This window comes from Passer montanus, unplaced genomic scaffold, assembly GCF_014805655.1.
Source record: "Passer montanus isolate IOZ18808 unplaced genomic scaffold, ASM1480565v1 scaffold22, whole genome shotgun sequence".
Classification (NCBI taxonomy): domain Eukaryota; kingdom Metazoa; phylum Chordata; class Aves; order Passeriformes; family Passeridae; genus Passer; species Passer montanus.
Genome location: NW_024366815.1, coordinates 1846579 through 1863096, shown reverse-complemented (window position 1 = coordinate 1863096; position 16518 = coordinate 1846579). Strand labels below are relative to the sequence as shown.

At 35.2% G+C, this 16518-nt stretch overlaps 1 protein-coding gene across 1 annotated transcript in view; it reads right to left on the bottom strand.

Annotated features, from left to right (window-relative positions):
- Positions 1-16518, bottom strand: part of SPEF2 (sperm flagellar 2) — a 69173-nt gene that overhangs the window by 25434 nt on the left and 27221 nt on the right. Inside the window, exons 19-28 of the mRNA XM_039710015.1 lie at positions 16053-16243; positions 14497-14624; positions 14261-14399; positions 9775-9912; positions 7366-7526; positions 6309-6483; positions 5358-5517; positions 3232-3333; positions 1485-1623; positions 99-340 (exon numbers count right to left, since the gene is read on the bottom strand). Coding sequence (XP_039565949.1) covers positions 99-340; positions 1485-1623; positions 3232-3333; positions 5358-5517; positions 6309-6483; positions 7366-7526; positions 9775-9912; positions 14261-14399; positions 14497-14624; positions 16053-16243 — 1575 coding nt within the window. The remainder of the gene's footprint in view (positions 1-98; positions 341-1484; positions 1624-3231; positions 3334-5357; positions 5518-6308; positions 6484-7365; positions 7527-9774; positions 9913-14260; positions 14400-14496; positions 14625-16052; positions 16244-16518) is intronic.

Genomic DNA, 16518 nt, shown 5'->3' with positions numbered 1-16518 from the left:
GTTTAAAAATACAGACAACTCACTAAGCTCCCAATTACTCTAGATTTTAAGCAGATAACCAACATTCCTTCGGGAGTTAAAAGGAAAAAAATTCTTACCTTTAGGTGCCAGCTGTAGAAACTGCTTATGAAGTGTAGCAAGTTGTGAAATAGTTAGAGTACTGCTTTCAGAGGTTTCTATGCGTTGAAATTCTGGTGGAGGAACAGGGTCAGGAACAGGGTCAGGAACCATTTTTACGTCTCTATTGATGTAGAAATCTGTTCCTTCTAAAGTCATTTCATATAGGATTTTGCTAGAACTCTCAATATGATGTCGTGCAACCTCTACCAATTTTTCAACACTGAAAATATAAATACAGAAACTCATTAATATAATACACAGTGTTAACAACGTAGCTTTAAATTCTAATATGCTTATGCTTTTAAAGTTTTCCTAAAGTAAGAATTTCAAACTTTCTGTGTGAATTCTGTAACTACCAAAATCATTATGAAGTCTACTCTTCCTCTGGATGCAAGAAATGTTTGACTGCAGTCAGAAATTTATACGAAGTCAGATCTAACACACAGAAGAGACCTGATGGAAAAACATGAAAACACTTCCTAGGCTAGCATACTGGAGAGGCACATATCTCCTCCTTTAAGTGCAATGAGTACAGTTTATACAGAGAAATACATCAGCTGTCTATAATGTCGAACACAGATTTGGCTTGGAGTGTCAGGTCAAAGGATATGATATTCCTTAAATGCTATGTCTTTGTTAGCACATGTCAGGAAAGCAAATAAAACTGGCTGGAAGGAAGAAGCTTTGCCTCTTTGAGCTATTTCCTGTTAAAGTCTTCACAGTCTCCATTTATGCCTCTCTTCTTGGTCATGCCCTGACATGGATCAAGCAGCACTGTCTCAGATATGATTCAAAAGCTATTATAGGCCAGGAATACTTTGCAAAAGGCAAAGTTACTCCTTTCCTTTAGAGAGGAAAAGCCCTTTAATGATACAGACATTGGTCATTCTATGCCAGATAGTCTAATGTGCTATAGCGATCCCAAGTACTTTTTATTTACTGGGACAGAAAAAATTGTGAAGGAGAACATTTTTTTAATGGTCCTTGAAATAATTTTGAGAAACGTAATATGTGGTGATAAGAACAACAGGTGGAATTTTCCAATGTGTGTAAAGAACAGGAAAGAAGCTACTGAAATGACTACTGAATAGAATAACTGATTGTCTGCTCAGTAACCTGCTAAACCTGTAGTCAAGAAAAATAGCATAGAATGATATTTACCTTTACAGCTACAAGCAGAACCTTTTAATCAGTCAAGAAATGAGATACTAGCATTCAGGTTTCTGAGATAAAACTACATGAACAGATTATTTTGTACATTTTTTACATAAATTACTTCTGTCTCCAGACACAACTATATTTACTACCTTAATCTAGGTTAAAAAAAAGAAAAAAAAATCCTATATAAAATGGATACACGTTACCTTGATCTTTCCTCCAAGAAGGTGGATCCAAGCCACTTTTCCATATCTTTATAAGCCTCTTCTGCTTTCAATTTTAGATCCTCAAGATATACTAAAGCTTTTTCTTTTATAAGTTCTAGCCGAGATTTTGTGGCTGCCTCTGTTTAAATGGTAAAACCATAATGAATAATATTTATAAAATGTGAGGAATGTTCTCAGTCTAAGCAGCTAAACTTCAGCATATTTAACTGTTTTTAGCTAGAAGTACCTTAGAGGATACTTGCTGCCTGGCTAGTCACTTTTCTGTAGTACAGTTAAGGCTGATGTAATTGTGGCTTCTGTACATGTTCTTTGAGCAGCTGCTATCAGTATGTTACAGAGGTAAGTGCATGACAATTTTTGTCTCCCTAAATTTTCAGAGGTAGGTACTGATAAAGCTGCTCTCTTAACACTAACAGAATAAAAGGCAAGGTACATTGATGCAACAGAGAAATTAAATATTAAATCAATGTTAAAAACTTAGAAACTATACACAACTAGTACCTTTGCTAGTCTCTATCTATCTGTATAAATGAAAACCACAAGTTACTGAAAGGCAACTGGCTAACAAAGCAGCAAGCAAAACTATGATTCTCAAATACCAGCTATTTGCCTGTGCAAATAGGAAATAGAGTTCAACATGTTCAGCCATTCTTAAGTTCTTGGGTTTTTTTTTCTTAAATAGAGGATGAATGTCAAGGAAAGCAATGCCAAGGAAAACAAATACATGTTAATGAATTACTAAAATTAATCTTCATGCAATTAGGATCTTCAAAGTTATTACTATTCTTCTCATTACCCCAAGAACTTGGAATTTTTATTCTGGAACTGCTTTTGTATTAAACCATGTTCAAAGATGTAGATGTACAAGTATTTGGTCTGACTGGATCTACAGAAGGCTTAGGAGTTTGTGGTTTGTTCAATAACTGCTGTTTACCCTCTATTTTTCATAATAAAATACTATGTAATAGCCCAACAAAGAGGTACCATATGATGATGGGCTTGCCAACTGTTGCCAAATAGAATCAATAAAAGCTGGCTTCTCTCTTCTCTTTAAAAGAGTTTTTCTTCTAATCTAAACCTATCTTAAAAAAAATTCTCAAATCATCTTCAATTTGGGACTTCCTTTGTTCAGACATCTCCTTTTGGCTGAAATGAACCATTTTACTTGAAAGTTACTGGGTAAGACTTAAAAAGAGGCAGAATGACTGAACAATATATCGGTTTTGGAAGAGTGTCCATAAAGCAGTTTGGAAGAACAAACACAATCTATGTCCTGCTGCTTGAATCCCAAGTTGCTTGAAGAGGATGGAATCAGAGAAAAACATCAGTGAAATATGCAAATGCCAAAAAATTTTTTCCCAGAACAAAACATTTCAAATACTGAATCCAATTCAATTGAATATTGAAGTGTGAGTAACAACTTATGCAAAATATTTTCTCTCAAGATGAACATTTGCTTAGTCATGACAAATTAAATCAGATGAAATGAAACAGAAGGAACGAAAATCATATTACTATATTTACTATATTTACCAGAGAATGACTGGTTGACTGGTGATTACCACACCAAAAATATTTAATGATTTCTCCAGACACAACTGACTCGCCTTCTTTTTCCTTCTTATCCATCCGTTTTGCCTACTGTCTCTGCTTAGTATTGACTAGCATACTAGTCAAATTAGAAATAACAATCACCAACAATACAAATAACCAAATAGTAACATACCCTCATGTTTCAAGGCACTGAAATATTCTTGCATTATTTTAAGTGCCAGTTCTTCTTTCCTTAATTCTTCTGGGTCTATAGAAGCTGGAGTAGCTTTTGCTCCTGCAGAAAAACAGACCTCTTAGACTTTGGATTTGCTTATACATTTGTGTATAATGAAAAATTACATTTTCCACCTTACTTGATGTGACCATTTATGAGAATGCAAAGGTGGATACTTAGCTGCCAAATGTGATTTACATCTGCAAGTCATGCTAGGGTTAACACTGCATATAAATACCCCAGCATATACAACTGTACTAAAGTTGGTTAAATAACATCCTAAAATGTATTTCTGAACGGAAAATCATGACTGAATAACTGTCCCTCTCACTTGATCCTAGATGGTCAGAATGTCCTGTTTGATGTATTTACTTACCAATTTATCGCAACCAGAACATAAATAAGTATATTTTGAATAATACTTGTTTCTTCTGGAATAAATGAAAGTTTAACAAACTATAGTAAAAATGTTATGGTGGTAGTTAACATCAAAGCAGTGAAAAGAATTATGCTATTAAAAAACAAAAAACAAACAAAACAAAACAAAAAAAAAAAACAAAACCAAAAAAAATACAGAAAGAAAAAGGAGATCTGTTATTTCATGCCCCTGCACTTCCACCTTGTTTTGACTTACTTATCTAAGATATTGTAAAGGTATTTTATCATGTTTTTAGAGATTGCATGGAATTCTGTAGCCATACCACTTTTACTGAACAATATTAAAATATTTGTAATTGCTTTATCCTAGAAGAAAAGCAGATGGAGATGTTACAGAAAAAAATATAATGATATCTGCATGATACATAAGATCCACACAAAACAAATCTCAGCTCTAGAAGTGATAAAACTACCTGTGGTAAGTTGTATCACTCTGTTACAAGCCCATAGCCCCATCCTAGGGAGTTCTCATGTTACAGGAACGCTACAGTAACACTGTATTTGAAATTAAATCAAAGCCAGCACTTCAGTTACAAATCCATCAGTTCATACTTCATCTTCTACTAGGAAGAATGCATGCTTTCTAGCTGCAGTTCTAATTTTCTGATTTCAGATAATCTTGTACCAGGTCTGAACAAAAATTTGGTTCCAATAAGCAATCCATAAACTTCAAACTAGCATGCAACAGCTGCTGATTTTTATCACAAAACCCTTCTATAAGTCTGAAAATCTGCTATTCTCTTGGCTAAATTGAGATGCTAAACTAATCCTAAGGCTCCCTGGAGCTCACAACCTGGCTATGTATTTGCAAGGCTTTGCTTCTGTTCACTCTGTATGGGCAGAAATAACTAGAGAGAGAGAGAGAAAGAGAAATGAGCACAGTGCAAACCAAACTTCTGTCAAAGAAAACAATTCAAATGTGTTATGCACAATAACTCTGCAGTTACAGTTTTCTCATTTGGAGTACCCAAATTTCAGGCTACCCTACACCCACAGGGCTTGAACTTTTCTCTTGCTATGTAGAATATCTTAACAAAAGACAGAAAAGTTTGGGCTACAGGCCTTGCTTCCTAATGAAGTTATGACGTATTGCAGACAAAAGGTGAAGATTACATAAACTACTATCTGCACAAGGAAATAGCTGTCAGAAAATGTATAAACAGTCTTGTATGCCACAATTTCTTGCAGCACATTGCCTGTTTTTGTCTCTTGGAAATAAATTTTATGTTTTCACCTGGTGGGATAGATTCTTGCCAGGCTTATGTGCAAGACCTACCTCAATAGGAATCTGCTCTTTTTTAGGACTTCAGCTGTCAAGTAGGCATAATTTAATAGGATTTTATTTAACTTGATAAACTAGCTTTAACTGTTCCATTGCAATACAGAACATGAAGAAAAAATAATATTTACTTCCCATTTAAAATATTTTTTCTACATATAACAACTAACACGTTTAAATAAATTCAATTGCCATTCAAAAGTCTTTCCCCTCCTTTATCACTACTAGCTTTTTATGCTGACATCACATTTTTAAAAAGAAATTATATCCATATCAAATGTGTTGGGTTATTAATTTCTGTATTATTAATATATTTACATTTCAGTTATTTCAAGCACTGCTAAAACAAAGCTTGCATTTTAAATACCTTTTTTTTTAGGAGGCGATTTGGAAGATGCCTTTTTGGCACCTTTGGTATCTTTCCCAGCCGCTTTGCCTGGTTGTTTCTGTGCAGCTTTCGAAGATTTCTGTTTTAGCTGAAGTTCTTGTTCTTCCTCCATTTCTCTAAACTCTATTTCAGCTGTTACCTTGACACCACAGTCACACATAATACAGTACATAGTATCAGCTCTGTGCAACTACTGTTTTAAATAGCCTATGCTTGCTGAAATTACTTGATGAGAAGTAGACACATTAAAAAAACAAAGGAGATATTTTAACTAATTGACTAAATTTTTGTTATTTATCAAAAATAAAATTCTGCAGCAAAAACACAAGACAGAGGCATACTGAGTTTAACTCTTGCATTCACTGCCTTTGCTTGAGGAAAACATTTGAAAAGCAAGAATTAACAGTACAGAAAGAAAGCCTAGAGCTACATTATAAGGGTGCAGAAATTAGTTTATTTTAAATGATCAAAGAGAAAATAAAAATCTAACCTAGAAATCAACCATCTGAAAATCTTATCTAATTTACTTTAAGCTACGTAGGAAAAAGGATGCAACCATAGGGTCTGAACATGTGAAAGGTTTGAGCAAACACTGCATCACAGGATTAAATTTAATCCATCTTCTCACACTTCTATTGAGGGATAAGAGAAGAGTTTGCAATGGAAGAAGATATATCGAGGCAACATTTGAAATATTCCTCAGTAATGGAATGAAAGGCTCAGTTGTAAGTATGGAGGTACAGAAAATACAGACTCCAGCATTTTCCTCATAGAACTACAAACGTATTCCATGGAAATATCAGTGCTGGAGAAAGACATATGAAACTGAGATAAAAAAAAGTGCAAAGATTATGTGTTTAGACTGCCTACTGAATGGGGGGCTTTGACTGTACAGTCCAGAAATCTTTAAGTAAATAAAACATTCCATACCATATCTGATACCGCTGTTACTGCTGTTTGCCATGTATCAATAACAAGATTTTTATCAGTCCTGCAAGTGGTCACTCCACTTTCAGAACTCTTATCCTGAAGACTCCTCTTCTTAGTTCCACTCTTTTCTGACTCACCACCGGGTGAAGGTGGTTTCAAAGAAACTAGAGGAATCCTCAAAAATAAAATATAAGGAATAATTTAGATACTGCTTTATAAAAAGTGTTAATATCTACATTGGAGAATGCACTGAAAGAAATTATATTTTCAAAATTTGCAATAGCAAAAAAAAGGGACAAACTTTCCTTATGACCAAACTGATGAGGTGTGTGTATGGCCAGAAAAATGTCCAGTTTAAGTGCAACAGCTAAAATATAATAACAGATAGATAAAACTACATCAAATGACTGTGTGATCTGCTGATGAATTCCACATTCAAACACATTACTCAGATAATTTCTAAATTCACTATAATTAAGTTAAAAAAATTAGGTGTTATTACTGATGGCATTTTCTATATTGTGAAAGCATCAGCTGGTATTCTTCATCTTTTAATATGGCATTCAGTTTGGTACATCTTTGTAGGTTGCTTTGATTTGCACTTGTTATTACGTAACAGTTAATTATATTTACATTTACATAAAATTGATAACATTTAATTTTATTTGTTTGCACAAATTTTAAACAAACTAATGTTCCACAACAATAATTTACATATATGAGGATTGTGCTGTAAACTATCAGCAATATAAAGGAAAGAAGGAAACATTTATATAAAAGTAGATTTCCTCCTGAGGCAGCTTTTAAAATGTTTTGCAATTCAGCCATGCATTGGTGAATATGATACAGGTAAATAAGTAAAAAATTAGGGATAAATGTAACCTCTAAAATTATTTGAGATTCATTATTTGACTATAATCCCTGGTTAAAAAATTCTTATTTCTCCATCCTTTGAAATATATACACATCTAATTCCACATACTCCAAAAATCTATCAGTGCATTCTATTTGTTCATTTTATGTGTTCTGTTTGTTCAATTTTACTGTGCATTTCTACCTTCTTGATTCATCTTGATCTTCTTTCTCTTCTCTATTAATAATATTTAACAATGGGATTCTAGTAAAATCTTGATTATCTTCTGTTGGGATTTTTCCTTCCATTGCCCTATAATAGTCATGAAGAAGTCTCTTTGTATCTTGGAAACGATCCAGTTCAACCTGAAGAAGAAAGGACAAAGAGATTGCAATACAACATACCACAGAACAAATTTTTGTTATCACATGTTAAAAGAAGCAATTCTAAATCTTAAGAGTCTGAGGGAGAGTAAGAAACACAGTCATATTTGTTTAAAATTTATAATATACTGAATGCATACTTCTATTTACATCTATAATGTATTCACACTGTCATTTCTAGGCAGTAATAAGAATCTTAATTGTTAAAATAGGAAAAGCTATTTACAATAAATAATGTTCAATGCATTAAATTTAATTACAATATATTATGATGAATATATATATTTCCCAGTAGCAACTACACTGGTGATGACAAATTACATGGATCTTCTTGTTCAGAAGAAATAAAGTCTTAAAAGCATAAAATAAAAAGAGTTATGTGATGGAGAAAATTTTAAAAGTCATACAGTTTTTCTGGACCTAAGTAATCAACGGACTTTGAACACCTAAGTGTCGTGATGTTTTTGTGTGAATCATCTCAGAAGAAATCAAGTAAGATGCAAGAAACATTTAACACCTGTCATGTTTTGATTTATTGATTCAGTATGGTGTTAGTCTCTAACTGACAAAACAGTACGAAATATTCATGGGAAAATGCACAAAACCACATTCACAAAACAAAGGATAAAACCTTTGTGGTGTAAACCAGCACTTATCCATAAGTTAAGGAGGAAATATCTTCTAGTATAAGAGTGCACATAGAAAGGAATGAAATCTGATAAACGGCATTTATACAAATCTATGTGTTTACACAGTTACAGAGCCACCTGGGGAATATATGTAACCTCCAACAGAAAACCCCACAAATGGAGAAGTCAATGACAAAGACGCCTATTTTTGGCTGCTCCTAAAAAGAATATTTATTACATAAAGTTATAGTTACTATATTTTTAGTCCTGTAGTTTTAGGATTAGTAATTCATTTCTTTGGCAAAATATGTACTAAGTAAAGCAAGAAGTAATGTTTTCTATTAAATTTTTCTTTATGAAAACAAAAGCTTGCAGTTAATATGTGTTAGCAATTTTAAACAGCTATTGTGCATGTCCACAAAAGACAGATCAAATTACATTCATAGTGAATTTCCACTGAACTCCATCATACATGCCCACAAAATTCTGTTAGAACTAGGATTGCAAGGCTATAACTAGAATAATAAAATATTTAAGCTCTGTAGTGTAACTTCGTCTTCTTTATGCATACAGTTCAAGATGGATTTTTAGAATATTCAGGACTATAAATATCCTAGTTACAGGACCAGAGAGGTTCACATAGTCAGCAGTTTTTTGATATTTTGTCTCTCTTTTGTCAGTGGCCCAAAGTCTTTATTTAGGGCATTATGTAGACTCTTTAAAACTGAAGTTAACAATTTCCTTAATACAGCACTGACTATTTCACAAACTTTTCTTGAATTTCCACAACACTCACATGAGATATGAGAGCAGCTCCCTTTTTTATTAAACATATAAAAATAGCAGAAAGAATTAAAGGGCTGAAAGCTCACCCTAAACTGCTTAGGCCTGGCTTTTTCAGCTAAATTAGCATCACAAGGCATGTGTTTAAAACACTGTTTTCATTGTCTTTAAATTTGCCAAAACTTTTACAGAATGGTCACTCCAGTTTGCACAAAAGCCTGTATAGCCAGTCTAGTCAAGAATACTCCAATCCAGCTCTAAACTAATTTTATGCACCTAGAACAGCAATAACAGGGAAACCTTACTTTACTGCAGGACTGAATGGACTCTTGAAAACTTTGAAGTTACATATATGAAAGCTCAGTCATATTTGAAAAACAGCAGCAAATGACATCTTAATCTCAAAACATAACTTGATTCTTTAGGGATTCTTTTTGTTCAGCAGCAGATAAAATTTCAAGCCACATCAGTGAAATAAAATTGAGATATGGGAAATACATTCACATCAAGTTGTGAATGATGTAATTAATAAACTAAAGGGAAATGTCAATATGATCACAGAAGGATAAAGAGCTGTAACATTTGTCACAAAACTCAAGATGATTCATTGGAGTTCAAAAACTGCAAAAAGTATCTATATAATAGAGATTGAAAGTTTTGGGGGTTGAACAACAAGATGGTATTTTTCTTAATATTTCCTGTAATCCGAGGTTAAATGTATGGAATGCCATCTCTTTTGCTTAAGTAATTTTTAATCTTCCACATATTTGGAGCCAACCATATGAAATTTCTCTCAGGCTTACTGCAGCAGTCCATACCTGCATAAGTGTAAAGTAATGGTTCATTGCAATCCCCCTACGATCAGGTAACCACTCTTCATTCATGATATCAGTACGTTCCAGCTCTGCTTCTTTCCTTCTGATGTCACAGATATCCCAGAGAAGATCTCTTAGGTCCTAAAACAGAAAACCATATATGGTAATTAAGTATGAAAGAAAACTTAGTTTTTTAATTTTTTTTTTTTTTTGCCTGTGCATTGGGGGCTTTTCCTTTATTGTTATAAATATGAACACCTGGTCAGGTCACATGCCTACAGAGGGCTGACAGAAAATTTCTTTACAAGTGTGCCAGAGCAAAGAACACAAAGATATGAGTTTAGTGTGCAGGCAGGCAGCCTGCCTTGCTTTCCTCAGGCAGTCATAATCTACCTAAGCTAGACAAATATGAATAGCTAAGCTCCCAACTGCACCAACAATTTTGCATTTGAATGGTTTGCTAATTAATATGCTAAGAATAGTACTCTCAGGGGATAAGATATGAAAACTGCTGAGAAAATTGTGTCTGATTTCAAGTGATTTTCAAACTTGAGTCGCTTCCACACCAGTTTTCTCTAATGTTCATTTAATTAAGGGCTCTTCAGCTAGTGACTATGTCAAATAGCATTACGGGGCTCAAATAGCACTACAGGGCTCACTGATAGCACTGAGGTCCTACTAAGCATAAAACATTATGCAACTTGTTTGTTCTCTATTGCCATCTCTGCATGGAAATAGTGTGACAGGCCACTGTGTGTAAGAGGTTATGGGAGGAGAAGAGTGCTGTTAAATACAGTGCCAAGGTAGGACAAGATGAGATGTCTCTGGCTCCAGGCAGTTCTATCCTAACTGACTTATTCTGGGACAGAAGAAAGGGAGAGGAGCTTAGGCTTCTGGTGAAGTGATTCCATATTCACCAGGTCTTGGTTGCAACCTATTATGCCAGATTCTATATCCCTCCCCCAGTCTGAAGAGTTCAGATAAATCCACTTGTCCTCTGTTAGACAAAAGCCACAAGGAAGTCCCTGGGCCACCTAGGACATCAGTGATGGCTAGAAGGTAGTCAAGGTGCAGGCAATCAGATATTCATGGCTGTTCACACTGTAGAATATGCACATAAGAATATGCTGCTGGATGAAAAATATTTATATTTATATCTATCGGCAGTGGTGAGTTGCCCTTTGCTGGTTGCCAGCTGTCCACCAAACTGCTCTATCACTCTTCCTCACAGGAAAGGGGGAGAAAATATGATGGAAAAGTTCATGCACCAAGATAATGATGAGGAGATCACTTACCTATCACCATCATATGCAAAACAGACTTGATTTGGGGGAATTAGTTTAGTTTAATGCAAATTAATAACACAGCAGAATAATGAGAAATAAAACAAACTTAAAAACACCTTTCCCCCATCCATTCTTCTTCCCAGGCTTAATTTCACTCTTGACTTTTCTCCCTCTTAAATGGCACAGGGAAAATGGGGAATGAATAATTAGGGTAAGTTCATTATAAATTTTTATCTGCCACTCCTTTCCCTCACACTCTTTCCCTGCTCCAGGGTGAGGTTCCTCCCATGGAATAAAGTCCTCCATGGAATTTTCTGATGCAAGTCCTTCCCACAGGCTTCAGTTCTTCAACAACCACTCCAGTGTGGATCCTCTCTGTGTGTGCAGCCCTTTAGGGCTCCAGTGTCCCAGTGTGTGTACTCCATGGGCCACAGCTCCTGCCAGGAACCTGCCCTGGACGGGCTCTCCACAGGCTGCTGCTCCTTCACAGCATGTCCACCTGATACAGCCTGGGTGGACTGCATGGACTGCAGGGTGGAGATCTGCTTCCCTGCAGTCCTCCAAGTGCTCCTGTGGAACAACCTGCATCACCATGGCCTTCACCACAGGCCACAGGGGAATCTCCACTCTGGTGCCTGGAGCACCTCCTCTTCCTTCTTCTTCACTGTCCTTGGTGACCATAGAGCTGTTTCTCACATTTTCTCACTCCTGTCTCACAGCTACCATGCTTTCTTACAGAAGCCACCTCTGCAGCCCCTGTGCCACAAAAAAAACTTTCATATAAATGCAATACTGCCCAAAAACCCACACTAATGTTTGTACAACTGATGTATAACTTTTTCCAGTATCTTTCTTAAACATGTAACATGAAGGATTTTACTCTTTGTCCTCATATTATTTAAGTCACAGTTTTGATTTACTGTAATCAGTGGAGAAAACTGCAGAGGAATACAGTGAGTTATATTCCTCTGGCAGAAGCTGAAAGCATGTTTTGAATCTTCTTTTTCTCTCTCTTTTCACAGTGAAGCAGCTTCTCTCTCCTTCTTTTATTGTAGTAAGGTCGTGAAAAAACTAAAAAGAGATGCATTTGCTCAGTCCTCTCCTATTTGGAACAAGAGAAGTAGCAACTAATCATATTCAATGATAGCAATGCACTGAGAGAGAATTTGGAGAAACTGCTGGAAGACAGATAGAGATGTGCTGCTGAAGTGCATTTTATCCACAGTAATTCTGTGGATATTTAGGATGTGTGCTGGTTTTGGCTGGAAAACAGTTAATTTTCTTCCGAGCAGTACGTATGGGTTCTGGTCTGGACTCGTGCTGGAAACAGTGCTGATAACACAGGGATGACTTTGTGTTTGCTAAGCAGCCCTTGCACAGAGCCAAGGTCTTTTCTGCTCCTCGTCCCACCCCACCAGCAAGGGGGCTGTGGGTACCAGGGAGCTGGGAAGGGACGCAGATAGGAGAGCTGACCCCAGATGATTAAAGGGACACTCCACCCCATATGGCACCATGCTCAGTATGTAAAGCAGAGGGAGAAGAAGGAAGCCGAGGGGACACTGAGAGTGGCTGTGTTTGTCTTTCCAAGTCACCGCTAGGTGTGCTTGGACCCGCCTGTCCTGGGGATGGCCAAACACCTGCCTGCCTATGGGGAGTGGTGGAAGAATTCCGTGTTTGCTTTGCTTCTGTGCACAGCTTTTGCTTTGCCTGTTGAATTGTCTTTACCTCAGCCCACGAGCTTCCTCACTTTCACAATTCTCTCCCCCATCCCACTGGTGGTGGGTCAATGGCTGTGTGAGTCTTGAGTGCAGGCTGGGGTTAAACCACAACATCAGGCCTAAGTCTTGGCTGCCCTCTGGCCTTTGGGCCTTTAAGGAATTTTACATACATCACAAAATGGGGTGGGTTTTTACATTTCCTGGTTGATATCAGAGAAATTTATTTTTCAGATATTACAGCTGGTATCTTCCAGTGTTTTAGGAAGGGTCCAGCTGAGATGATAGTGTTGAGAAGTCTGTGAGTTTGAGGAAAAACATCATGAAGATTGTCACTCTTTTCATTTCCTCTTTCCTTCTAACAGCAAGGAAGGATGGCTGACAAAATTCATACATTCAGGGAGATACAATGAGCATGGCTTTAACAGCATAGAGGAAGATCATCTACACAGTCAGCCACAGGTTTGGGATTCACAATGAGTGAACGAGTTATTTAATTATATATTCACTCCAAAGTTCTTAGGCTTATCACAGTATCTGAGTTTCACTGCATCATACAGAACTATAACCTCCTCTTCACATAATTTGAACTGGATAATGTCAAACATGGATTTCTATTCTGAGCAAAAGGCCAAATGTTTTGATTTTGTCTTTCTAAAATATAGGACAGAGTGATTCCAGTCTTTTTAAAATGCCATTCAGTAGAAATTAGGAATATGGATGGTGATTTTTCAAGCTTCTACTCCATTCTCTTGGAATATTTCTATGGAAAAGGACACCCAATGCTTTTTCCATCTCAGATGAATTAATCCATTATTCCTCAAATGTTCCCTTCAACTATAAATGTTGTCAGTATTCCTTTTCTCCTTTTTGGGGAGCATTTCTGATAGTACTGAACTAAAAATCATGTCTGTTCTGGAATGGAATCTGATTAATTCAAAGATAGCTCTATTTTTGGCTTATACTAAATCTGGCTCTGAATTTGTTAGGACATTTAGTGAAGGATTTTTGTCATAAAGAATTCAGGACATGATCTAGAAAAGATCTACCTGAATCAAAACATCCCAAGAAATTCTATGTACTTTGTAAGAATTAGTTTTAGAAAGCAGAGACTATCATATAATTTACAGAAAAAATAAAATATTGCCACAATTTTTTAGATTGTAATAGAAATATTCAACTTGTAACATCTCAGAAAACCACAAAATGTAAAAAAAAAAAAAAAAAAAAAAAAGAGAGAGCAGAGAAATATTAATTTTACATTAATTTTACATTGTACCACAATACCACAGCAAAATGTAAGAAAATTATGGACAAACAACAGTTGAATAATTTTAAGGGACCGATTATACACAAGAGGAAAGGACATAGTTTAAGAAGAACTGTAAAGAGGAAGAAAGGAGTAAATAATATGATTCATGTTATATCAAGTTTGTATACAAGGAAATAATAGTCTAGGGTATATTGCAATTTCTGTCATTTACTTACAGTAACCCTTTGGTGTAGTTCAGCTTTTGTTTCCTCATCGTCTTGCAGCTCATTAGCAATTGAATTAAAATCTGCTTGCCACTGAGATACAAGCTCCTGCTTAAGATGTGGACGTTTCAAATAATCTTGAAATTTTTTTCTGTAAATTACAGCAAAAATAACTTTTGGGCTACAGTATGGGGCATGAAAAATACAAAATGTTAATATTAATGTAATAAGATACTATTCCTACTTACCTAATATCTGCTGTGTAATGAATTATAGTGTACTTTTCATCCCTCAGACACCTAAGTACAGTTTTGATTGTATTCATATATGTATTTTCTACCATTTCCCAGTAAGGTACTAAAAAATCAATTATCTCCTGTGAATTTTTAAAAACATCAAAATTAGTTTATTTATTTCTTGGTAATTCATTTATCTGTAGCATTAGCAAATACACAAAAATATTATTTCATGAAATCATATTATTGATTTTTTTCCCACTATGTGTTTCCTTTGGTTTACAGCTGATTACACACACATTACCAACATATACTTTTATCCTGTGAATTTCTTTGGGAAAAAGTGGTAGATCTCTAAAGGAATGGAAAATTCCAGCAGAATATTCCAGTATCTGTTGTTTTGGATATTCTCATAAAATAGGTGATGATACTGAATGATCACTGAATAAGAATATTTGGTCACTTATAACTGTTTGAGCTCATAAAAACCTAAGCTAACTGCCTAGTATTGCAAAAGTGATGTTTGACTGACTGACTAACTGCTATGAAATGTAAATAAAGGCCATGGCCAGAGGAAACCCAGCATATGTGAGCTGATGGTAGTTAACAGAAAAAGCTGGTAAACATTAGGTAAACAATTACAGGACAAATTTTAAGTCATCATTGTCCAGCCTTGAAAAATCTGCATCTCAGAAAGTGCATGCAGTCCCAGTCACTCCTCTCAAAAAATTTACAGAAGAAGTAGACAGATTATAACTGGATTGGAGAACAAAAGAAACATTCAGCAAAATGAACATTTAAGAGATTCTTGTCGTATCTTAAATGCCCTCAAAGGTTGATTATAGAATTATTATTCATTGTAGCTCTCAATATGTGAATTAGTGTCACCGTGAATTAGGGTCACCAAATGATCCAAGAAAAGATCATGGTTTAAATGAAGAAACAGAAATATTTTTCCAGAATTAGGATAATTATACAAACTACGTCACAGAGAAGAAAAAGTGAATGGCTTCAAAAAGCTACTAAACCAAATAAAAAACATAATCATGAAAGAAAAGTCCATTGAGAGCTACTAAGCACTAGATGCAGATATACAGCCATTTCAGAAAACTCCTAAATTTCAGATCACTAGAATCTGAGTAAATGTCCTTGGGGAGAAAATATTAGGAAAAAACCATACTAGGACAAAGATTAGCACACTCCTCATTCTTACTCTTTGTATGAGACCCACAAATTATCCTTGTCAGAGAAAGAAAAGTGATCTAGTAAGTTTATTTTAGTATTTCATAATAGTAAAAAGAATTACTGCTTTGGCAGCTGTATTCTTCATTATATTGCATAGAATTAAAAAACAAAATTAAATTTAGAAGTAAAATTCCTTATCTTATGTATTTTAGTAGAAACTGGTCTTTGTATATCTATCACAAAGTAATAGCATACCTTTAATTGAAAAATATTGAAAAAAACCCAACATGCAATGATGTAAAAGGTTTAGGTAGGACATACATAAAACACTAAGAAAAATATATACTTTGATATTTAAGATTTTCAGTTGGGAATTAGTGTACCTGGGGAAGTGGTTCATCTACATAAATCCATTCATCTGATCCTGGTTCGATCGTTGGTGGTTCTTCAGGCAAGGGAGAAGGCTCTATAACTGGTAAAACCTTTTCTTCTTCATCTGTGACTGGTAAAACCTCTTCTTCATTTGTAACTGGTGAAACATTTTCTTTTTCTGGTGGTATTTCTTCAGCAGCCCCTTGATATGAATGTGCAATTAATACTTCCAAATGTATTTTAAGTATCAATAAACAAAATTAGACATATCTGCTGCTCTCATAAGTTCAAAATAATGGAACAGATTCACTATTTCATTACTTAGGTGTTGTTCATTGAAAATATACTCATGAAATCAGGGAAGATTGGATCAGTTAACACTTAAACAAACTCAACATGCATAAATCCAAGGGCCCTAACAGGATGCATCCCAAAGTGCTGAGAGAGAAAGCAGATGTAATAGCTAGCTGGCAGACA